Here is a 25,762-nt window from a genome sequence, read left to right on the forward strand (position 1 = left end):
ACCATGACCGGCCACTTATGTGGTGAATTACGATCAAAATAATGAAGAGGGAGGGGAGATTGGGGATGAGGATATTTATGGTTTGTATTCCACATCTCATTCGATCGATTCAATGGTTGCTCCAATCAAAACCCTAATAAAAAAACCTACTTTGTTCTCAGCCGCCGTACAACCACCATCTCCGGCCAATAAAATCTCAAATTCCGATCAAATAGTGGCTGGGGAGGAAGCGAATAGAATCCAGATTGATTCAACGATTGATTCTCGTGTGATCGATTCTAGGATTATGGCTGCCGAAACCCTAATGGAAAAACCAACCGCCGCCGTTCAGCCTTCTTTAACCACTGATTTGTCACCCTCAATTGAAGATATCCAAAAAAATGATGAATTGATGATTATGGAAGGCATGGAATCGTTAACTGATGGGAGAGGTCTTATAGCCAGCGATATGGGTTTACCAAAAATATTGATAAAGGAAAGAAAGAGGAAGAACAAAAGGTTTTTTGTTATTTTCTTTTTTAGTATGTGCGTATATTTTTATTTTGTAGATGTGAGGAAGGATAAAGAAGAAGATTGGTTTCGTTTGCAAAAATAGTCCTATGGATATTAAATCGACGAAATTACCCCACATGTGACAGGAACATGGGGGCACTAACGGTGGAATTTGGATGGAAAGTTAACTTTGGACAAAGATTGCAACGGGTGTGATATAACAGGGATGCGTTTCGCGACTTTGCATATGTTTGTATCAAACTTGCAAAATGTGTGATAACACAGGGACTAAAAATGCAATTCGTTATGAAAATCTAATATTGATAATATCGTAAACCCCGTGTCCAGTGTTTGATACGGGTCTAAAATCTAGTTATTAGACTAAAAGAGGGGATTATGGGTGCCAATTGTATCCCAACCCCTTATTTTAATTATATTATAGATTATAGATATAGATATAATCGTATATAAAAAGAAAAAAAAATACATTACAAAAATCAAACAATACGCTCCCTTTGTCACTTTCACCACATTTTAGATCTCCTTTTCACACCCGCTTTTCACTTTCTAAACAAATACAAAAAGCTTTCGCTATTATTTCATTTATTAAGCATCTTCTAATAATAATAATAATGCAGAGTAATATATAAATATACACATACATGTTAACATGTGTATCTACTATGTAGCACCGAAACGGATATGGCAAACAGACACGGGAACAGAAAACGGCAAAATTGAAAAATTTAAGATACGGGTACGGCAAAGATACGACAATAAAAAATAAAAAAATAATAAAAATATATTGATTTTATATAGAGAAATAGTAACCGGTGATCACAGATTAAATTTTCACTAAGCTTTTTTGGAATTAAAAAAGTCTGATGGTGATCTCAATTGTATAATGTGGTTGGTTTATGTTTGAGGTATGCATAATCGCAAGATAGCAGTCGTTCTTGGAATATAGAAAGCTCATTGAAACCCTAATATTAATTAGATACGGTATGGAAGCTTCACAGAAGCGTTTCGTATGAGTTTCCGTTCCGATGGAATTTCCGAAATAAGAATGGCTATTTATTTGGAGTTTCGGTGTATCATAGATATCTACAGGATTGTTTAAACAAATAAAATTTTGAAAACCATTGAAAAATATTTGACGCTTGTTTAATGAATCTTTATACTCCGTAATATTTAAAAATTTCCATCTTCGTTATTATATGATAAAAAATATTCTCGTGTCTACACAAATTTTTTTTTTTCACACTATCTTTGTTTATCACTACCTTTCTCTAGGGTTCTTATTCTTTTGATCCATTCGGCAAAATCTTTAAAACAAAGTTTAAATCTTTTTTAAAATTTCATCAATACCCATTTCACCAATTTAGGTTTATATTAATTGGGTATTGATGTTTTCAATGTTCCCTCATTATTATACACAAATCTTGAAACCTTGAATTATTTTCTTTCTTTCTTTTTGCAATTTCCGTACTCTGCTATCATTTTTTTCACAAAATCTTGAAAACCTACTTAGTTTTTCCAATTGGGTATTCAGATTTGTAAAAAATCTGAAATCTTGGTTAATATTTATTAAATTTGGTTTTTAAAAGATAGAATTTTTTTTAGTGTTTTATATAAAGTTTGGAAATTGATAAGCAATGTTTTGAGAATGAAGAAGAGATGTTGTGTGAAAAAAACAAATGGATGTTAGATCTGAAAACAGTAGTAGTAGTGTACAGGTGGTGAGGTGGGCTAAGTTGCCAGGGCAAGTTATTCAAAGAACAAGGTTACAAGTGTGGTTTATAAGGGTCTGTTCAAGTATTTTAATTTGGACTTGTTTAGTTCAGCTTTTAACTGTTGGTGAGCTTTGGCACCCGAAATTTTTTACCGGGTTTTCGAGCCCAGTTAATGGATCCACAAGATTGTCTAGTGAACCCATAAACATTATTCCAATACCTCCACCTCCAGCATTGCCATTGCCACTGCCACCAGCCTATCCACCTCCAAGTGAGTAATCTTTTGTCTTAATGTTGTTATTTTATTCGGGTTTAATTGTTTATGTTTGATTGTTGTATTGTATGCTTATTTTGGTAATGTGGTTTAGTTTATGGATGATATGGATTTAGATTATGATTGTAGATGTTTTTAGGATAATTTTATGTTGTTTGGATGAGAAATTTGAGCCTAAAACCTTTAGTTTTGCTTGTTATTGCACAACTAGTAATTGTGGTAATTTCCTTAATGGATAATGAAAATGGCAAAGTTAGTTTGTTTATGCCATCAGATGGTCCAGATTTGCTTCTATTAGCAGTTTATATTACTTTTTGGAGAGATTTTGTTTAGTTGTAATACTGTTCTGTTGTGCAGGGAATTACATAAGCAACGGGTTTCTTAAAGTTTCTTGTAACGGTGGTTTGAATCAAATGCGAGCTGCGGTTTGTGCTTCTTCCTTTCTTTTGTCGTCAGTTTATTTTTACGTTAGTTATTTATCTTGCAAACTTTTAATTTCAGATATGTGACATGGTGACAGTTGCTCGTCTCTTAAATCTCACTTTGGTTGTTCCTGAGCTTGATAAGACATCTTTCTGGGCTGATCCTAGGTATTTTTTTTAGTTTTTTGTAATTATAGTTAGGCATGTTAATTGAGAATATGTTTAAGCATGGTGTTTGTTTCAGTGATTTTGAGGACATATTTGATGTCAACCACTTCATTAATTCTCTGAGAGACGAAGTCCGGATTGTCAAAAGGCTGCCAAAGAGGTTTAGCAGAAAATATGGATTTCAGCCATTAGAGATGCCACCTGTTAGCTGGTCTGGTGAAAAATACTACCTTGAACAGGTTTGCATTTTTAGAAGTAGGATTATTTTAAGTATTCTTTTAATGGCCATTCGATATTTGATGCATATGTATTTGTCAATGAACAGTAATCGTTGAACAAAACGGTAATTGTCCATTGAATGCAAGATCCTTAGTGCTCCTTACCGAGTTTGACATGAAATTGTTCAAATCCTATCTGATGATTTGTTTTACCTTTTTGTTGTAGCCCCTAAATAAGACTACCCACCATACACCTTTTCTGAAATATAGTGAGGAGTTCCTTTTTAGTCCTTGGTAATTGAGGTTATTGGGACAACCTATAATTTGTGATTTATCTAGATGAAAATGACAACATTTCTTTTTCGGGTAAGCTTTCATGTTATTGCAAAATGTTTTGAAGAAATGATGCGGTCCACAAGATTCCTCTTTTTGTCATCAGCAAATGATATTGAAGACACATTGGCTTTTACCTAAACTTAGTGTCTTGGAAATCTATGCTCCTTTTTTGGAATATAAGCTGTGTTTTCATTCCTTTAATTTTTTTATTTTTTATTTTTATTCTAGAGTTGACAAAATTGGCGGTTTGGGACTTGGGCAGGTAGGTAACATGCCAAATGCGTACTATTAAGATAGAGACCGACCAATCAGGTGGAGTTAGGTTGGGAGACTTCTAAATGCGGGTTGAATCGTTTGACATCTTTATCATTTTTTACGTTAATAATTAAAAAAAGATAAGTAAAACTAAATTGTCAAAAGCGGGACGTTTTGGGTAATTTAATACATTTATTGGTGACTTCCCATATTAGCCAATATTACAGGATATACTCATTGGAGATAAAATACTACCCAAATTGATCCAGATTAAGGCAAATGGGTCGCAATTATCATCTCTAGTTTTTTCAGTAGTAACAGACCGCAACTGCATAGTTAAAGTTTAACGTATTAACTAGCAGCTTAAAGGTGTTGTTTGATAGTCCAAGTACTGGATTGAAAAACTTACTGAAGTATTGTTTAAGGAACATATATTCGGCCTATTGATTTCGCCTCTGAATCCACTAGATTCTCTAAATTACCACTTTTGAGGACATTATAGACTTTTGGTTCCTAGTTGGTCCTACGGTCCTATCTAAGTTTCAAATCATATATTCCAACTTTTGTAGGATGCAGGAAGTATTTGATTTTACTAGCAACGATACTATTGTGCAGTAGAATATGCTTTTGGGAGATTTGTTTGAATAATGATATAATATTATATTATATATATATACATAAAATATATGTAATACTAGAATCTCATGACTACATATTTGTAACAAATTGCAGATTTTACCACTTTTTAGTAAACACAAGGTGATACACTTCAATAGAACGGATACACGACTAGCAAACAATGGGATCCCTTCAGATCTTCAAAAACTCAGATGTCATGTCAATTTTAAGGCCCTAAAGTTCACACCTGCAATTGAGTCTCTAGGGAATAAATTGGTGCACATGCTCCAAGAGAAGGGACCATTTATGGCATTGCACTTGAGATATGAGATGGACATGTTGGCATTTTCAGGTTGCACACATGGCTGTACCATTGATGAAGCTGAGGAACTCAAACGTTTGAGGTAATGGCTCCCAGCTTAACAAACAAATGGTGTGATGTGATTATTAGTCATCGATAGATTTGATAATTTTGACCCATATACTTATGAATGGTTTGATTTAAGCTACGTATTCTGCGGGGCTAAATAAAAAACATGACCTCCTCAGTCCGAAAATAATTTCCTACACGTAAAAACGAAATTTACAATGAATGCATTTTGTAGTTGGGTGAAATGCCAATTATGCTCTTTTATTTTTGTTTTTTTTTTTTTTTTTTCAGAAGACCAAAATTTCACTCATAATCCACCTTCTGTTTCTCTTTCATATATTGGCTTTATTAAGATACATGCTGAGCGTAGCCATGTGTAGAATGGGGAACTTAGTAAAGTATGCAGTCTTCTCTTGGCAGTTCAAAGTGGACAATTATTTTGGAACAGATGCAGTAGCTTCAAAGGAAATGGGTTGAAAGTGATGTATTATATAAAACCTCAATCATATTTTTCATTCTAAAGATATTAATAAAATACTCCATAATCATATCCGGCTTTATTTATACATCATGTGAAATTTTTTGACGGAAAATGGTTAGTCTGGCAGTATCAAAAGTTACCAGTTTTGAGTTTTGACCTGAGCCTGTTTTGGTCAGACCTGCTCATTTAGCCACATTTAGTTTTTAATTCCAATTGTTGTTCCAGGTATGCATTTCCGTGGTGGAGGGAGAAGGAGATAGTGTCGGAAGAGAAAAGATCACAAGGTCTTTGTCCTCTTACACCCGAGGAGGCAACCTTAATTCTTCGAGCACTTGGTTTCGATCAAGACACACAAATATATATAGCTTCTGGCGAAATTTATGGCAGTGAAAAGAGACTTTCAGCTTTAAGGGCTACATATCCTCTTATCGTAAGTGATTGCCCTTTATTAAGAGTACATAACCCTGTACTTGTATCAACATTTGAAATTGTTGAAAGTATCTGATTTTTGTTGGTCACTGGTCTTTTGGAATTAAAGGTTTGATTGTACTATTAGGTGAAGAAAGAAACATTATTAGATCCTGAAGAGTTGAGACAGTTTCAAAATCATTCGTCCCAAATGGCAGCTCTTGATTTCATGGTTTCAGTTGCTAGTAACATATTTGTTCCATCTTATGATGGTAACATGGCGAAGCTTGTGGAAGGTCACCGAAGGTATGGAATCCCCTTTTCATCTCTTTTGTATGAAATTAACGAAACATAGTTTACTACTAGGCTTCCAATCTGATCTGACCCATACAAAGGAGTTACATGTTTCAACCATAACCCGTTTTGACCTGTAATCCAACTGGCCCATCTTTCTATTAATGATGTATACATCTTCCTATCAATGATGTATAGTGATAAATCTAGAACATCTTTTAGTCACCCACAACAAATGTACAACATGAATTGTTGTGGATGGTTAAACGTTGTTGTGGATTTATCACTCCCCTGATCAATGTTTCGACGATTGAGCTTGGTTTTTGGTTCCAGACAAAAATATTGTCCTTGCTAATGTTCTAAAAGATGCTACTATTTGTAAAAGCCAGCGATCTTTGGGCAAATTATAGGGTCTCTAATTATAAAAGTAACTGAAATGCTAAATAACGTAGTTTAATTCATTGATCTTACAAGAAATGATTAAATTAATATCTGGTATTCTTATAAATTTGAAATATACCTGAACATAACTCCTCATTTGTGATGCAGGTACCATGGCTTTAAAAAGACTATCCAGCTGAATAGAAGAAAACTAGTAGAATTGATAGATTTGCACCATAATGGTACACTTTCATGGGATGAGTTTTCAAATGCCGTGAAATCATCACACAAAAGAAGAATGGGCCAACCAAATCATCGTACAATTATTGCAGAAAAACCTAAAGAAGAAGACTACTTTTATGCCAATCCTGAAGAATGTTTCTGTGAGATGGCAAATTGTAGTTACCAGTAACTAACTCAATTCATCGAGGCTTGATTCTTGATGAAACTTAAGCCAAACTTCATAGTTGCACATATACGACATTAATTATGGCTTTAAAATGGCTGTAAAGGAACCATCGAAATGAGATTGTGGAGAATGGCAACAAATAAAAAACACGAGTTGCTTATACTTCACGAGAGTGCAATTAGGAAGCACCACGTAAGTCGTCTTTCTAGGCATAAAGAGATTTGTTCTTTCTTTTCATTTTGTTTATGTGCTTATAGTTGATAGTTCCCTAGTACAAATTCACATTTGGTTGAATATAAAATTACTCATTTCTTTCATATGTTGCTTTTTGGTTTTGCAGATTAATTCATATAGTCCCAAATTTGATAGGGGTTCCAATTGAGTTAAACAAACTCATTCCGACCTTAGCAAGTTCTTCTTTGTATTTATTTATGTAATTTTTTATATATTTTTTTTATGTTTGGTTGATAAAGTCATAAATGAAGATTAATAATATTTTTCATCAAAAAGAAAATTAAAATCATGATAAACTTTAGTTAAAGCTCAAACCCTCATTCCAAATGCTATACGTTTCGATCATGCTAGTTTAGATGGCTTGTTATCCGTAAAAAGTTAATCAAGACACACCCTCAATGTCCTAAACCGTGGTCATAACTGTGTCACCACGCCTCACCGAGAAAAGGTAGCCCATTACGATAAGACACTATTTTACATCTCCGTTATTTGGGATTGAGAATTTGAGTTTGAGATAGCCTGAACAGATAAGCGAACATAGTAACATAACATTTACCAATGAGTTAATGACCAAAGATGGTGGATAATGAACTGATAATAGATTATACTCATAAGAAATTAACAAACTTAGAATGACATTCCATATCAATGAGATCCCTATGACTATATATATATATATATATATATATAGGGACCCTGGGAAAAGTTAAATTAGGGACTCCTTATTTTAGGAACTGTTAGAGATTCTTTCTACATCCTTTTCCGGCCACCACCACCATCATCTCTGACCACCACCACCACCATGATCGGCTCCGACCACCACCATGATCATCCGGCGACCATCTCCGGCGAGATCTACACACGTGTAAGTAACTTACACATGTTTTTAAGTACAATTTTGTTTAGGTAGATCACCCATCACCGGTCACCCCCTATGACCTATTACCCTCTATGACCTATCACACTATGACCTATCACCCTCAATAACCTATCACCCCACCAGCTTTGGTTTATGAATATCCTTAAGGGCGAAGCCCGCTCCGAATAATAATTTTTATTCAACGTGTAAGTTGTACTTACACATGTGTAAGTCTCGCCGGAGATGAATATGGTTGGAGATGTCGCCGGAGATGATCAGTGATGATTAGATCGGATGAAAATGGACGGTATAGATCGAGTTCCTAACATTCCCTAAAATAAATAGTCCCTAATCTAACCCACCCCTATATATATATAATGAAAAGTTATTTTGAGAACCTTTTTTTTTTCGAGAACCTTAGAGAATTTTTCAAATTAATCCCAACCGATAATTATTCTTTACATGAAAATTGTTTTTTGATTGTTTTCTGAATAACTTATATGTAATTTTAAAATTTATAATTGTGTGAAGGCATGGATTATCATCCGTTATACAATTATATGGAGATTTGGATTCTTGATCATATGTGCACGAATATTGCTATGATTACATTTGATCGACTTGCATACATGTGATCATAGCAATATCCGTGCACATGTGATCTAGAATCCAAATCTCCGCATAATTGTATAACGGATGATAATCCATGCCTCCACACAATTATAAACTTTAAAATTACACATAAGTTATTCAGAAAACAATAAAAAAAAAACAATTTTCATGTAAATTACAATCATCGGTTGAGCAAAAAAAGGGTTCTCAAAATAACTTTACCCTATATATATATAATATATATATATATATATATAGGGTAGAGATCCAGAAAGAATGTTCTTAAGGAGAGAAGGGAGAGAAAGTCTGTTTTTTTTTAACTTGTTTTTTTGATTTTTTTTGATTTTTTTTCACTTTTTTAGTCTTTTTTTAATTAATTCAATCCATAGAAAAATTTCTAACCCGAGTTAGTGAGTTATACATGTAAGGGTACGGTACGGACTTCGCCCTTAAGGATATTAATAAGGGGTAGCTAGTGGGAGTGATAGGTCATAGAGGGTGATAGGTCATAGGGGATACCTAACGGGCTTCGCCCTTAGCTATTATAGCTCCGCCATAAGCCGAGAGGCTTCGCCTATAGCTTACGGGCTACGCCCTTTAAAAAAAAATATTTTTAAAAACATTTATATGAAATAAGTTAATTAAAGAAAGAATGAAAAAAGTGAAAAAAATCAAAAAACTTTAAAAAACAAGTTAAAAAAATATAAAAAAACGAACATTTTCAGCCTTCTCTCCTTAAGGTACCTTCTCATTTGATCTCTATCCTATATATATATATATATATTAAAAAGATAAAATGAGAACCAAGAAATTGTCGAGAAATGTAAGAACTTTTTAAAATAAGGGTAATTTTGTACTTAAATAAATAATCATATAAAAATAAAAATTATTTTAATTAAATGCATCCTTAAATATCTTCATATATAACGTTTGACCTATATTTTCTCCATGATGATTACAAAACTGATCAACATATTTGTACGTATGTTTTTTGGTGTATTTTTCAAACCTTTTTATATTTAACTTAGTAAAGTATATTTTATAAGATTTAATTAATTAAAATGTAAATGGTAATCAAAACAATGTTTACGTGCTCTTATTATGTACACTATTTCGTAATACTACTAGACATAAAATATTAAAATAAAATTAAAAGTTTAACACACTATGTCCCCATAATGATAATTTTAATAGTTTAAGCAAATCGTTTATTAGAATCTTATTTATAAAGTCTTTATATGTGAACATGATCTAAATAAAAGTTGTTTGCATGTGAACATTATCACACACATGTATAAATAAAAGTTGTTTACATGTGAATATCATCGCACACATGTGTTAATAAAAGTTGTCTACATATGAACATCATCATACATGTGTTATTAAAAGGTGTTCACATGTGAACACAATTTATATGTAATTGTTTTTAAACATATTTGTGAATTTTTTTCAAAAGATATATATCTGTAGATATATGTGTACAAATTCATTCATATGTGTACCAGTAAAAAAAATATACATTTTAAAATAAATTATTTTGGTAATTTATATGTTGACAAGTTAGATATGACAACACATTGATAATCCCGTATTATTATTATTATTATTATTATTATTATTATTATTATTAAATACTATTGAATTAATAAAGGTAAAATTTAAAATATCATAGAAATCTTCTAATTTGAAAAAGTAAATAGAAAAGCTATGTTTGTCGATTGATAAAACTCTTTATTTTTAATATTATTAATAACATTGAAATCAACTAATTATTTGAAGCATCAAATGTGGTTGCTGAACTTGTTGGAGTTTTGTTATGGAACCGACGGTTGTTTATTTAATTTTAATTCCATGTATATCCTTTTACATTTTACAAATATTTATTGATAATTTTAAATGCATATTAATAATAGTCATTGATTAGTCTCATCTAATGGTTTAAGATAGTTCTCGACAAATATTTAGTTCTCGTAATAACCTAACTCTCTCTCTATATATATATAGGGTAAAGTTATTTTGAGAACCCTTTTTTTTATGAGAACCTTTGAGAACTTTTCAAATCAAGCCCAACTGATGATTGTTCTTTGCACGAAAATTGTTTTTTGAATAACTTATGTTTAATTTTGAAGTTTATTTTAGGGTGGAGATTTGGATTTTTGATCACATGTGCACGAATATTACTATGATCACATGTATGCAAGTCGATCACATGTAACCATAGCAATATTTGTGCACATGTGATCAAGAATCCAAATCTCCACATAATTGTATAATGGATGATAATTCATGCCTCCACACAATTATAAACTTCAAAATTACACATAAGTTATTCAGATAACAATTAAAAAACAATTTTCATGTAAATAATAATCATTGGTTGGGCTTAATTTGAAAAGTTCTCAAAGGTTCTCGCAAAAAAAAAAGTTTTTCAAAATAAGTTTTCAATATATATATATGTGTGTGCGCGCGCGCACCCCAACATTACTTGTTACGACTAGTTGGCTTCTTAAACTTTATAATCCAACTTTCTTAAAACTTTTTTTTAGGATTGAGATTCAGATATTCTGAACGAATAAGCCAGCACGAAATAGATGGGCTATGCCTATGACGAAATATGTGAGCAGTGACCTGGTTATAATTATAAGAAAATAACAAACCTAGAATGGCCACAAGATATTCCAAATTGATGATTTATGACTATAGACATCCACGCTAGATCACGAATCATTAAAAACCAATAATCATTCAAATTTTGAATGCCATGTAAGCAAAAAAAAATCTGCTAATCTAGCATTTTCAGAAACGCTATAGAAGTTGGCGTATGGGTAAACCTTGAAGCTACAATGGTAAGGTTACTCCATGTCTTCCTCACGAAAACAGCCTCTTATTTAAAAACTTGATACACAAAGCAGATGATTCTTGGCGAATTGGGTCATACTTTATCAACAAAAGTTGGGGTTCTAAATAAAACCTATGAAATCCGACACATTCATAAAACACTACCAAAGTTTGCCTAAAAAACAGACATCCAGATACCTCGAAAATTCAATCAACCCTTAGAAGATGTAAAAAGCAAGAACTGAGCATCATAAATTGCCATAAAAAAAAAAAAAAACTCCCTTGTCCAGAAAACCCCTTGGTATTTTCGTTGTGAACCCATTAACAGGCATATACACTTATACAGTCATTCAGATATACCAAATATTCAACTGCGTGAAAGATGGTAGAATGGATCCAGAAAATGGGTTACACATTGACTATATATAACATATACATTCTCATAGCACTCATAGGAAAGAAATTCTAACATTGACTGTACAACATCCTCTATATGCGTAATCGAAATTCAAGATAGGCTTCATAGAAAACTTAAACAAGATAGCCAAATCCGTAACATATGCATAAAAGCTAACATTACATCCACCTACAGACACCAGAACATATGTACGCAAAAACTAAATACAATCGTTTTCAAGTATGCACGACATTATACAATGCAAGTATGTTTTCATGTTGCATTTGTTTCAATAGAAAGACTTCTCTTATGGTTGAGTCATCACCTCCCTCATATCTTGATGGATCTTTTCCAAAGCTATAGTTTCATTGACATTTAACTTACCAAACCAAATATCCCATTAACGATCTTCTAAAAGCTTCTCATACAGTTCCATTATAGTTAAGTGGATATAACTGCTCAGTTCAGTAAATGATTTGCATTCAAGAATGAAAGGTTTAAGCATGGAGATAAACATGGGTTTTGTAAAGTTCCGATTTCCAACCAAAACTAAAATAAAATAAGACACCTCAAGTATAGGACAACTAATTCCTTTTGTTAGCTTTGGGGACATGGTTTACTTGTGGTAGAAAGGGAATTCATATAGCTAACAAATACCAGATTATGTTAAAAATAATACAATTGCACAGTAACTTTAGTTCAGCGAGTTACCTTTTGTCCACGTTGCCAGATTAAGAATTACTAACTATCCAGATACCTCATGTTATATAAGCATGAGATCTCTTTATCAAAAACCATGAAAAATTATTTTGATCAAACCGGCAAACTATATTCAGACCACTAATCACATACTAGTACAATACAAAACATTAAAGAAAAACTCAAAAAAGTTTAGTGTATGAGGTGAACCATGAAAAATTACTTTGTTTCAGTTTTCAATGGCTTCTGGTTTTTTAAAGCAGAATGTTATGGTTCGGTTTCCAGTACTGGGCCAAAACCAACCCATACTGACAAAAATAACCACTTTATACAACGCAACCTTCACCAAAGCATTCTTGGTGTGCTGAGTCACACTCGATCACAGACAGTTGGTGTTCCAATTAATCACACATCAAAATTCAAAAGTAATGCACACAACCAACTTTAGCTAAAACTTCGATTTTAGGCACACCTAACGATAAAATCTACACCTCAACATTTGGGTAAAAACCAGTTTGTTATAATTGGGGCATTTACCATTCATGCTAGAGCTACAATTTATACTCGGAAAGACTCCACTCAATAATCCTATCACCTAACTAACAAAATCGGCAAAGTTCACCAGTTTTAGAGGAATAAATAAACCAAACAATAATGCAAATCGTTACCTTATCGCCATCTCAATTACAAAATTTGTTGATCAAACCATAAAACAAAGATTATCATACAAAAAAACAACAACTCTTAACAACCAAAACAGAATTTCACATTCTCATATCAAAAGATATCAATAAGAATTCCAATATTACTAGTATAACATCATCATCAATTTGAGGTGATCAAAAAAATTCATGTTAAAACAAACTCAGCCAAGCAACCAATCATTCGGCTCTACAGTATAACTTAACCGTCTCATAGCAAAAAAATTTATCACCTTTATTACTCTAAAATAATGTTTAATTACCTCAAAACATCCCCCTTCAAAAAAGTTACTAACTTTCCTGTTTCGGTTCCGCTTTCGGTTTCGAATCTTGCTCCTCCCCTGAATTCAATCCTTCTGCAACACCTTTTTCTTTCTCTTTTTCTTCCTGTTTCTTTTTTTCTTCCTGATCTAACTGATTCAAAACTTGTTGTTCGGCATCTTTTTCGGCTTGCAAAAGTATTCCATAGTAATCTGAATTAGCTTCCATACATTTTTTCAAAGCAGAAGTAACTTCAGAACATTTTTCAACAGTATCTTCATTACCCTTTTCACCTTCTTCAACACATTTTTCCCAATTTATAAATTCTTCTCTACATCCACCACCTTTCATGAATAAACAAAACCCACATTCCCCTTCTTCTTCTCCTTCTTCCCCTTCTTTTTTTTCACTTTCTTGAACTGGGTCTGTTAGTTTCTCATCTGGGTTTTCTGTATCTATAGGTTTCTCATCTGGGTTTTTTGTATCTATAGTTTTCTCATCTGGGTTTTTTGTATCTATAGGTTCCTCATCTGGGTTTTTTGTATCTGTAGGTTTCTCATCTGGGTTTTTTGTATCTATAGGTTTCTCATCTGGGTTTTTTGTATCTATAGGTTTCTTATCTGGGATTTTTGTATCTATAGGTTTAGCAGAAGAGGCTTCAGCCATGGTGGAGGCACTTTTAGGTTTTTGTAGTTGGGATGGAATTGAGGGAGTTGGGGAAGAAAAAACAGCACCCATTGTTTTGATATTCTTGAACCTTAAACCCTAATTTTTTTTATTATTATTTTATTATTATTTTTATGAATTCTCTCTCTATATATATAAATCGATGATTTCCGTGCGCCACAGTTTTTCAGCAACATCAGTCCCCGCCGTTTAATAGTTTGCAGCAGCAGTCCTTTTTTTAACAGCCGTTAACTTCTGTTTGAGTTATTAACGGATTTCTCATCATTAGTAGTCCCTGTCGTTTAATATCATGCAATAATAGTCCTCTTTTTTAACGGCCGTTAACTTCTGAGGTCCTTTTTTCTAACTAAGAGTTGAGTCTTTTTCTCAAATGGGTATTAACGAGCGTTAGATGCTATTTTAGTGTAAAACAAGAGTTACAAAAAGCTAATGCAAATCATGTCCGTTTTACTCAAATGAGTTTGTTTTTTTGTTTTGCGTTTTTACTTTTGCTTTATACTTTTAACTAAAGTTGTCGTTCTTTAAGTTGTTTTTGGCTTTTTGCAATATATTGTACAAAGTTAATATGGTATCTACGTTCATCTGTCTTTCTATTTTGTAAAATTTCTACAACGATTTATATGATATTTTCCATTTCTTTTCATATTTCACATATAATAGTATAGTTTTAGTGCGTTTTCATTTTTTTTTCCGGCTTTGCCACATTTTTTTCCCTTCAATTAAACATATATACTTAGCTATATGATTAACAATTTTTTTCCTTCAACTATTAATAGAATTAATCATGTAAATGACTACTATATTTTACGTTTGTACACGATCATACATTTTCAGACATGCGTTTAAACAAAATAACCACGAGTGTATCTTCCGCGTGTATTGATGTCTCCCAGGGCGAAGCCCGGTAACGTAACTAGATATTATATAAAGAGAGTTTATGTAAAAGTATCGCTTTATATACTCGTATAAAGTTTTGAGGAGGAGTTTGTGACTTGTAATTCACGAAAGAAACTATGGACATGGGATAATTTTGACTACAGAATCAAACTTATCTTGGAATGTAATTATTTTTTCTAATCTAATCCTTTTAATTGTATCGATTAATATTATTAATCATTTTCCTTCGTTATATGTTGTTTGTACTTTATCAAGTTTTAAGTTTTAAAATAATAGTTTTATTTGGGACGAAACACCAGTGTCGGTCCTGCTAGGCGAAGTGGGCTCAAGCCCTGAGCAATAGATTTTTTAGGGGCTGTTAGTCAATACAATAGCTTTCTATATTTGGGGTCCATATTAAACATATTAATCGGTAACCCATTATGTGTTAGACCAAACTAGATTTTAGACCCGTGTCTAACACTGGACACGGGGTGTATAATATTATCAATATTAAGTTTTTATACATTTAATTCACAAAAATTTATAATTTTAAAGATATACGGTTCTAAGTGTTATACTTTACAATTTGTAGTAAAATAATTACAGGTTCGTCACTGTCATTAGTAGCTGAGACATATTAATGAAACTGTTTGTCGTAGTCATTCCACAAGACACATACTACAATAATTTCCCTTTTATAGAACTTTTGAAACCAGTTGTACTCATAATGTAATATTATTATGAAATATTATTTAAGAATTAAAGTAAAAACATAATTGTGATCATGTACTTGACATTCAAGTATATATATTTGATCATGATGCGATCGCATAACACAAATAGGTTTATTTTTAATCATCTGTCATATGATAGTTATATAACAATTAGAATTTTTTTCATATTATTTGATAACAATTAGGACTCTTGATTTGGGTGACAATTGTAACCTTAAAAAGTTAAATATAAACACTTTTTCTAACTTTTTTAAAAAATCTTTAAAAATCGTCTCAAGTAAATGTGTAAAAATAAATATAAATTAAGTATTCATGGTTAAAAAGTGTAAATTATTGATGGAAAACAAAAAAGTGTAAATTAATGAGACTTTTTCTACAAATTAATATAAATACTAATAAAATAATATATTTAGATAATAATTATTAGGATTTTTAATTTATAGTTAATCTAAATGATGACATAAGCGAGAGTCAATTTTATGAAATTGAAATATTTGGTTGGTTAATAGGTCATTAGTTCAACTGTCTTATAGTATATATTAAGATTAAGATTATAGAAAATCGAGATTGACAAAGTTGTACAGAATAATATTGTACTTACTTTTTGTTTCTTCCTTTTTAAAAAAAAAAAATTATATATGCACTAGTTATAAAATCTTTTGTTTTGTCACTTTTTCTAACCACAAACTCTTATACGCAGAAATAATTTTTTTCTCAAAGCTCACCAAATAAATTAGTGAAAAAAAAAAGCATGACACCTTTTTCTTTTTTGGAAACTTTTTGGCTTATTCTTAAATGAAATCTATCTATAATATTTGATTTTATTTAATATTTTTGCTTACACATGTAGTTTACTATAGGCTATATTATTTAAATGTTTAGATTATGACAATGAATTGAAGTTTTTCATCAAAAAAATCCATGTAAATAACATTTTAGATGACTTATATATTGTAACTTCAGTTCAAAGTTTACCTCCCTAAATTATAAATTTGCAACTCTTTATTTACTTAACAAAATTAACTTGGAGATGAGGCACCTAGCTAGGCTAGTTCCAAACCCCTTATAAAAATTTGTGTCGGGTTATTTGAAGTTTTTAAGATGGACAAATTTTTGAACATATAGCCCTGAGCATCCGAATCCTTAGGACCAGCTCTGCGAAACACATGACTATCAAATAGCCTCTCAATATTTCACTCCTACAAATGTATATTTTCAAGGTCAAAGACTATACCAATAACCTGTATGTAATGGTAAAATTGGTACGTATAACAATTAAATGAGAGTACAATTGATCTTTAACTCTTTGTGACTGGAGGTCCTTAGGGAAACAGTTTCTTTATCTTTGGGTAGAGGTAAAATTGTCTATAGCCCACATCCCCCATACACACGAATTGGGTATCGTTGATGTTGTTGTTGTCGTCGTAAATGAGAAAATTATATATCTTTTTGGAAAAAAAAAACACTTTCTTTGGTTATAACTTGTGAACAATTTAAGGTATTTAAGTTATTGGGTAACTTAGCAAATCAACATCTATGGAGATAGATGCAAGTCTAATATATTAATGTTTGTATATGTATAAACTTAAACCTGATTCATTTAAGTCGGTTGTTTGTATTAGTCTATATACAATCGACTTGAAAATCATAACATACCGATAAAAAGAAAGAAAAGTGAACCGGTTTAAAAGTTATATAAACATTAATATGTAACCACGGACTAATACACACAATCGGCTTAAAAATCATAATATGCCAACAAAAGAGAACCGGTTTAAGCAATGATTTCAACATTAAAATTATTAACAATGTTTTATGCATTAACGAAATAAAAGTTCATAACGAATGAATGCATGAAAGATAGTTTACTTCTTGACAATTGACACACGGTTAAATAAAAGTCAGCCAGATTTATAGCAATAAATTTTTAGTACCTCTATCACGATGGATTAAGTTAAGTAGCTGCAGATGAGCTGTACCTCTTTCACGATGGATAAAAGTTCATGTGTTGTTAAAGATAGTATCATTCTGGGACTAGTTTCACATCCATTCAAACTCTCTTAGCCTCCAGTTAATGAAATGTCAAAAATTTATGCTAAAAAAAAAGTTAAGTAGCTGCAGACAGAGCCGGCCCTGCTACCGGGCGAAGAGGGCGACAGCCCGGAGCAACAAAAAAAACGAAAGAATTATGGGCATCAAAAATTATATCGAAGTTATATTATGCTAGGTTAATTAAGCATCAAAACTTTTCATATAAGATCCATTTAGACATGATAAAAAGATGTTGCTAAAAAAAGGTCTCGGAGCTTTAATGACGGAAATTGTTGCAGGTCAGGGTGTTAGTTCGAGGAGGACAAAGGCAAATATGATGCCTTCTTTCTTTAAATTTTCACTTACAATCCTATATTATTTAGTTTGTTAAACTTAATCCTTCACATTTAAAAGTTTTTCCATTTTAACCTTATATGTTTTAATATGTTTTTAGAATAACATAAATATTTTGTCATCTATGTTTTTTATAAACCATACACCACGTGTCCTAAAGTTATAAAAATTTTAAAAAATCAAATTTATCTTAAAATAAATTATATTTGAATATTCATTAATCATAAAATAAAATGAAAACAACATTTTTAAACACAATTCAAATATAACAATGAAACACAAATAAAATTTCCAGTGCACTATAAATTCATATCAAGATTTTATTTAACAAAAATATTCACATTCTAAAACATACTACATAGTTATTAAGACATATATGTATTTTTTTTACCCTTAAAATTATGTAAAACTCCGTTTATAAGTTTTTGTCAAATAAAAAACCAATAACAAATTAAGAATATGATGTATAAGTGTGTTATTTTAAAGTTTAAAATTTTGTAAGATAATAATATACCAACTTAATATAGAGTAACATGTTTGTCATTATAAACTTTGGCAGAATCATTGATCCATCTGGTATGGGCATAATTTGCTTATCTCATTCTGAGCATTAGATAACTTAGGACCGACACTCGCTGCAGATGAGCTTTGCTACTAAGAACACTATTGCTCAAATCTTGATATATTGAAGGAACCAAAGACAGGAGATAACTTAATGGTAATGTGGTCTCCGTATTTAGAAAAACCTTCGTATAATTGAGTCAGGAGATAATAAGAGACCAACACAATAAACTATGTTGTGAACTTATTAAAACATTCGATATAACACATTAACACTACTATACTCCGTATATAATACAATCACGACATTGACTAATCATGTCAGCTCCAACATAAGGCTAATGGGAACAAGGCTTTCCAAAGAAGCCCCTCACAAAGGCATCTTTTGACAAGTGACAATCCACTCATCAAGGAGCTTTCTCCCATCTTCTCTTGGAGCAAGGGTTCTCAAAAGAAAGCCTTTTGTGGACCAAACTTGTATTTTTTATTTTTTTGTTTTATGTTTTGTTTAATAAAACTTTGTTTTTACAATTCTTAACCCTTGAGTTTTTATCTTTGTATTTTTAAGCTTGGAACAAGTTATACACAAAAACAAAGATTTTAAGCTTGAGTATCGATTATGATAAATCTCTTGAAGTTTTTAGTAAAATACCTATATAAAAATGTTGAAGTGACTCTCTTGAAGTTCTTTCCGACATGTGCAAATGCTCGTCTAGTTGGTCGCTAGCCAAACCGTATGCGAGTTGTCGTATTGCGGACGTACATTTTTGTATCGCGGTGAAACCAAACTTCCCGACACCATTATATATTTGTTGAAAATACCTATACTTCCTTTCCAAGTCACCGGTAATCCTTAAAAATAAAGGTTTATGCATACGAAAACGACGCCTAAATTGCCTCGGGTTGAATGTTGGTGCATCAACAAAATAGTCTTGCATCAACCGTCGTTCGGCCTCCTCCCCTCGCCTATCAATAACAACCCTACGATGAAATCCCCTCGGTGGTGGTTCTTCATCTTCATTTTCGGCCACAACATGTCTAACCAAGTTAATGGCTAAAACTACTGCACTTTCGACGGCATCATCATATTCATTAGAGCCAATAGAATTAAAAGAAGATGATGATGAAGAAGGGGAAGAAATATCATTGGGATCCATAGATGAAAGGTAAGGTGAATAATTGTGTGTAAATTGTATAAAAATTTGTAAGAAAGATAGATAGATAGATAGTTGTGAAAATATGGTTGTGAAATATTAAATATGTGTATATATAGGAAATAAGAAGGGTTAAAGTGAAAAAAAAAAATTAAAAAACATAGATATAGTCGTTTGGAATATGCCAACTTTTGACAACGTCTCTTTTTTGGAGCGCCTTAGATTTCGCGCCTGCAGGTTTTTTTTATCAACAAAGCCCCTTGGGGCAATGTGCATGACTTTTTTGGGCTTTATAGGGCTTCCTGTAGCAAAAAAATTTTTAAAAAAAACGTCTTACTCCGTAAAGCCTAATAGGAGCCCCAAGCCTCGTCCAGTTGAGGGGTAAACAAAAGACAAAACAATATATGGAATTTGTTTTTTCTTTCTCACGAACCCTTACCAAATGTTGACTTTTTATTAGATGCACTTGTAGCATGTAACATAGGCATGTTATCATATAAAATAATGCAAAATTAACGGCTGTTACAAATTTTTATTCCACACAACATGATATAATCTATAGATTTTCAAAAAGAACATGTTGTAATTTATAGCATATAATATATTACATTAGCAGCTGCACGCCAAGTAAAAACCATATGCTATGAACAAAGTTAACAAGGATAAATCATATGTTGAAGAGAGGCTACCTGATAGAAGGAAACCAAAAATCAACTATTCTCAGTAGAATGGAGCTTATGCAGCAAGAGTTCAAGACACCGTCAAAAATAACCAAGAGAAGAACGAAAGTATGAACTCAATGAACCCTAATGAGCCTGACAACGATAAATTAAAAGATAGAATAGACGCCATCTTATAAACGGTACCAGACAATAGCCATTTTAAGTTTACAAACTTTCAAATAAGAAAGGCGTCACGGCTAAATCTATGTCTAAGTTTTCCAATACGATTGGAAAAAACATGTGATCAACTTGTGGAACCATTTTGTCCATCAGTGTGCCTAAGTCCACTGCAACAGAAGAAATGAGGCAGCTTGACTCGCCCACACGCCCTGCAAAAAAGGTATAATGTTCAAAGAATGAACATGATATGCTTTAGAGTATTTGACCATAAAAAAAACAAAACCTAACTTGATCTAATTAACGGTTTCTGCAGTCTACATTTACAGAGGGTGGTCAGTTCAATAATATGAATGGAACAGCAATACTAAGGAAAATTAATGACTATTCCATATTTCCATGTTTGATTGGTACTGAGGTACATTATCGGCGTTCACTTAAAACCAAAAAGCAATAAACCATCTATGAGGTGGTGGGTTAACCCACTTTGGTCTGACATTTAAAGGGAACCAAATCTCTGAGCAGCTCATTTGATTTGAAATGGGAAACATCCAGATAATGTATAATTAGAGAAATTATACATTATCTGGATGTTACGAAAGAAATTGACTTCTCAAATGCTGCTAAAATGGGAGGAAGCTCCTAAAACACTTTATTAGAGAAAATATAATTATTTTTATTATTTATATAACAAAGTTCTTGTTACATTAATTCGGGCTGTTAAACAAGTTTATTTTTCATAAAAGGCAGTTAGAGCTCTTCGAATGAGTCCACGTATATTATGAGTTTTTGTTGCTTTCAAGTTACGAAATCCTCGTTTCATATCACAAGAGAATTATTCATTAAGATTCCCATTATGCCATTTTGTCACATATAAAACATCTGGATGCTCTCATTGCTCTTCCAATCCTTCATGTCAATTTAAGAATTTCTGTTCCTCCCATTTTACAAAGGGAAAGGCTCATTCAGATTCCCATTATGCCAACCATCCAACTCTAACCATCCCATTGCCTACTAGAGCCGCAAGACTAGTTCAATCTTAACTTGAGCTCATTCCAGTCAAACTTTATTGCGTTTGAGCTTGAGTACCGAGAAAGGATCTCATATAATAAATCGATGGAGAGGTGATAAAAAATTCACATGAATTCTTGTCAAGCTTCCGGGCCCTTTGTAACGAATATATGATGTGAATCTAAGGCTGCTAAAAAGTCAAGATTTTTTGTCGTTATGCGAGCTCTTCATATGGAGCTCAGATCGAGCTTTCTTAGTTTTGTATGTGTCTACTAAATATCTTAGGAGTTGTTGAAGGTTTTAATAGGAGCTCAACTATGCATCATGAAAGTTTTTTCGGCTATCATTCGGTTTTAAAAAGCGCTAAGCGCACAAAAGCGATAAGGTCCATTTCCGAAGCGTAAAGCGCTAAGCGGAAAAGAGGGGAGATTTTCGTACGCGAAGCGCACACTTTTATAAAAAAATTATAAATTATATATATAGTATTTATAACACATAAATAATACTAAAACACCATTATATATAAAATACCATCAATGCCATTATATATGTATATCAAAAACTCTTTTATGTAGCATAGGCACCTTTAAGTAGCAAAACAACAGAACAGCTGGAAACTAAAATTCACAGAAGATGGCCAGATATGTATTCAAAAGTAGGTTGCTTAAAGGTTCTAAGGTTCTAAGGTTAAACTAAGAGCCCTAATCACTTTTATCTTCACTTTTTACAGCAGCAAGAAGATGAATACAAAAATTAGAACGCCTTTTTACAAAAATCTTACGCTTTTTAGCGCCTAGCGCTTATTGAAAAAGCGCTAAAAATCGCAAAAGTCGCACGCTTTATGTACACTCTACGCTTAATGTACAATAAAGCGTTTAAGCTAACGCTTAACGCTTAATCGCGCTTAAAGCGCGATTTTTAAAACCAAGTCTAGTGACGCAAATAAACTAATAAAGTTTAACTAGCTTCCTTTTGAACTAGGGAGAGATAATAAAAAGGTTTGTGGAAGATCACGTAGCCCTTGAGAAAAATAGGTCATTTGTTTGATTAAACTTTTAGATGTCGTAACATTATAAAAAATTATAGATTTTAATTCAAAAATACTAACAGTTCAGCGATAGAAGTCATAAACCTTTCCATACTTTCATGATTGCTGCATTGCTTATTACATAGATCTAATATAATATTTTAGGAGCGCAGTCCACAAACAAGTAGAATCCTCATAGTTGCAACTATAAATGTAAGCCTAATTTATTTATAGATAAAGGAAATCATAACGTCTAGATGGAAAAACCAATAACTCATGATATAACACAATCAAAATGTCAATAAAATTTTTATTTAAAAAACAAAAGAAGTAAACACACATCTTCTATATGCTGCAAGTAGCATCTAATGCTAAATTCAAAATCTAAATCAAGAGGCCTTACTTGCAACGGATAATCACCGGAATAGGTTTCAGAGCCTTCGGTCCATTTCGTATCCCACGTTTGTGTGGTGAAGTCTGCATTATCAAAAAAACATATCATGTTTAGACAGTTACTATATTCATATTCCAATGAGAATCATAACTCATACAATTATGTATATCCAGAAGTTTGATTTCACAATGGCACCAATTGCTACACTTCAAATAGCCCGAACCCCCCAGAACCATCATGTAGGACACACTCACATGGTGACTCAACCAACAGATAATATCAGGCTAGTCACTGACTCCGTGCTATTAAGGTGGTATTTAGTCTCGACTTAATGAGTAAATGTAGTTAAAAATGCAAATCCTACTCTACTTCTACTCTACTCCATGAACTTCATAGAATTTGAAATGAGACTCTTTGAAAATGAAATGATCTAACACATTGAACAGATTTCCATCACGAATTCAGGATATCGTAATCTAACGATCCAAGAAACCCGATATTATTTTATTAGCAACATCAATGCCAATTATTAGATGCCACTAAACCCAAAACTCTAAACCCCTAAAACATCAAACTATAATACCGACAACACAAATATGTAAATTATCAAAGCTAGTTATAGTTCATTTTAACAATTAAAGATATGTAATAATTACAAAAAATAAATAAATAAATAAAAAGCATTCAAGCTGTTATTGAAAATGAAAGATTTATTAGATGGAACTATGGAAGTATAAAGATAAATATACCTTCTTTTTAGGTACAGCCATGAGCTCCATAGATCCGATTCCAAGATAAGAACCCGAACCGAATTCATTATTAATGGAGTCTGGGTTTCTTTCAAATTCAGGGAAAACCAACGGTGGAGATAAGTTTGATGGGACTATAGCGTTGTGTAGCGACGGCGGCTGTGCGACGGTGTGGACCCACCTTCTGAAAGATGAGATACAACAGTTTTTGCTACCGCCGGCGATACTTGACATCCTTGATAACGCCATTGTTGTTGTCGTCTATACTGTGTGTCTGCGAAGGTTGAAGAACGGAGGTCAACCAAAATGTTTACATGTAAATTGTGGTTGTATGCTTGTATGGATTTCTTTTTCACCCGACCCGAATTTTATTATGTTTAAATATTTATCTGTATCTATCTATTAATTTTAGGGATTAATCACGGGAAGATCAACGTACTTTTCTATTTGTACACGATTGTCCATTATATTTTTTTGTGGATGAGGTTTACCCACATACTTTTTTTTTTGTACACGGTTGACCAATATTACCGACTATCACAGGTAAACCGGTCAACTTTGGGTCAACCGTGTACGAAAAAAAGTATGTGGGTAAACCTTATCAATAAAAAAATATAATGGGTAACCGTGTACAAATGGGAAAGTACGTTGGTCTTCTCGTGATTAATACAATTTTAATCAACGTTCGTAAACATGTACTTTTTAATCAACACAACTATATATTATATTGTCAATTGTTTCCTTACATTTTATCTTCATAATTATGTCCATATTATAACTATACTCTTATACACAACTCAACATCGTTCATTCGTTCTAATATAAATCATTTTAAACTACACGTTAAAAATGAAAATAATATAATTCATCTTGAACGTGCAACGCACGGGTCTTAAGACTTCATTACAAAGAAAAAACAAGTTTTGAAGTCAGGCACCAACATTCATTATTATTGGGTTGCAATGATATGCAACATCCACAACGTCAAAATGTTCAAAATTTTTGTATTTTGGGTTTCATATGAAATATTTGGTTGTTAGTCCTTTTTTAGTAAGAAAGATTTGCGTGCATTAAGTATGCGGGATCATCCATAAGATATTTTTTTTTAGCCATACATCACTACTTATTTTTTTTATTAATCACGAAAAGACCAACGTACTTTTTAATTTGTACACGGTTGTCCATCATACTTTTTTATTGATGAGGTTTGCCCACATACTTTTTTTGTACACAGTTGGACTCAAAGTTGACTGGTTTACCTGTGATAATCGGTAATATTAGTCAACCGTGTACAAAAAAAGTATGTAGGTAAACCTCATCAATAAAAAAGTATAATGGGCAACCGTGTACAAATGAGAAAGTACGTTGGTCTTCCCGTGATTAATCCCTATTATATTAATAAAGAAAGATTATGATGATATAAAATTTTTCAAAAATTATATTACCAAATATCTTTTTAATTTAATTATGACATCATCATACTTTTTAATTTAAAATTCAAAATATCTTTTTTTAAAATATTTATTATTAATATAGATTTCTATTAAATGTTCATATTATTATGTAAGATTTTAATCACTTTATTTTTTCGTTATAATATGTCGAATTGGTGTTTTTTTTTTCAAATAAATTTTTTTGCCAATCGAATGTGTTTTAACGTGTATGCACAATTAAAATACTTTTTTTTCGTTTAGTTTCGTTTATTACATATATAATAATTTATCACAACTTTTTCCAATTTATTTAACGTTGTTATTATATATTTTAATATGACAATATATTTTAAAGCTATCGGGTATAATTCGGATTAGTTAGTTGTTTAATAATATATGATTTTAATAATATTAGAATAGTACATGTACGATGGTACTTGTGGTAGCGG

At 32.0% G+C, this 25,762-nt stretch overlaps 4 protein-coding genes across 4 annotated transcripts; 1 reads left to right on the plus strand and 3 right to left on the minus strand.

Moving 5' to 3' along the window:
* The first annotated feature begins 1,896 nt into the window (after nucleotides 1-1,896).
* On the plus strand, nucleotides 1,897-7,176 carry LOC122604644 (rhamnogalacturonan I rhamnosyltransferase 1). The gene is made up of 8 exons (XM_043777521.1): nucleotides 1,897-2,496; nucleotides 2,857-2,924; nucleotides 3,001-3,089; nucleotides 3,166-3,328; nucleotides 4,631-4,920; nucleotides 5,593-5,797; nucleotides 5,924-6,081; nucleotides 6,619-7,176. The coding sequence occupies exons 1-8, from the start codon at nucleotides 2,190-2,192 to the stop codon at nucleotides 6,860-6,862; spliced, it is 1,524 nt and encodes a 507-aa protein (XP_043633456.1). The 5' UTR covers nucleotides 1,897-2,189; the 3' UTR covers nucleotides 6,863-7,176.
* A 6,066-nt stretch (nucleotides 7,177-13,242) lies between these two features.
* Nucleotides 13,243-14,234, minus strand: LOC122584815 (acidic repeat-containing protein-like). The gene has a single exon (XM_043756877.1). The coding sequence runs from the start codon at nucleotides 14,196-14,198 to the stop codon at nucleotides 13,491-13,493; it is 708 nt and encodes a 235-aa protein (XP_043612812.1). The 5' UTR covers nucleotides 14,199-14,234; the 3' UTR covers nucleotides 13,243-13,490.
* A 5,089-nt stretch (nucleotides 14,235-19,323) lies between these two features.
* LOC122592786 lies at nucleotides 19,324-19,863 on the minus strand. The gene has a single exon (XM_043765102.1). It carries the CDS (start codon nucleotides 19,861-19,863, stop codon nucleotides 19,324-19,326), a length of 540 nt encoding a protein of 179 aa, XP_043621037.1.
* A 690-nt stretch (nucleotides 19,864-20,553) lies between these two features.
* Nucleotides 20,554-24,224, minus strand: LOC122584968. The gene is made up of 3 exons (XM_043757060.1): nucleotides 23,881-24,224; nucleotides 23,141-23,214; nucleotides 20,554-20,911 (listed from the first exon to the last, which is right to left on the minus strand). Exons 1-3 carry the CDS (start codon nucleotides 24,127-24,129, stop codon nucleotides 20,827-20,829), a joined length of 408 nt encoding a protein of 135 aa, XP_043612995.1. The 5' UTR covers nucleotides 24,130-24,224; the 3' UTR covers nucleotides 20,554-20,826.
* Nucleotides 24,225-25,762: the final 1,538 nt, after the last annotated feature.

This window comes from Erigeron canadensis, chromosome 1, assembly GCF_010389155.1.
Source record: "Erigeron canadensis isolate Cc75 chromosome 1, C_canadensis_v1, whole genome shotgun sequence".
In the NCBI taxonomy this organism is placed as follows: Eukaryota; Viridiplantae; Streptophyta; class Magnoliopsida; order Asterales; family Asteraceae; genus Erigeron; species Erigeron canadensis.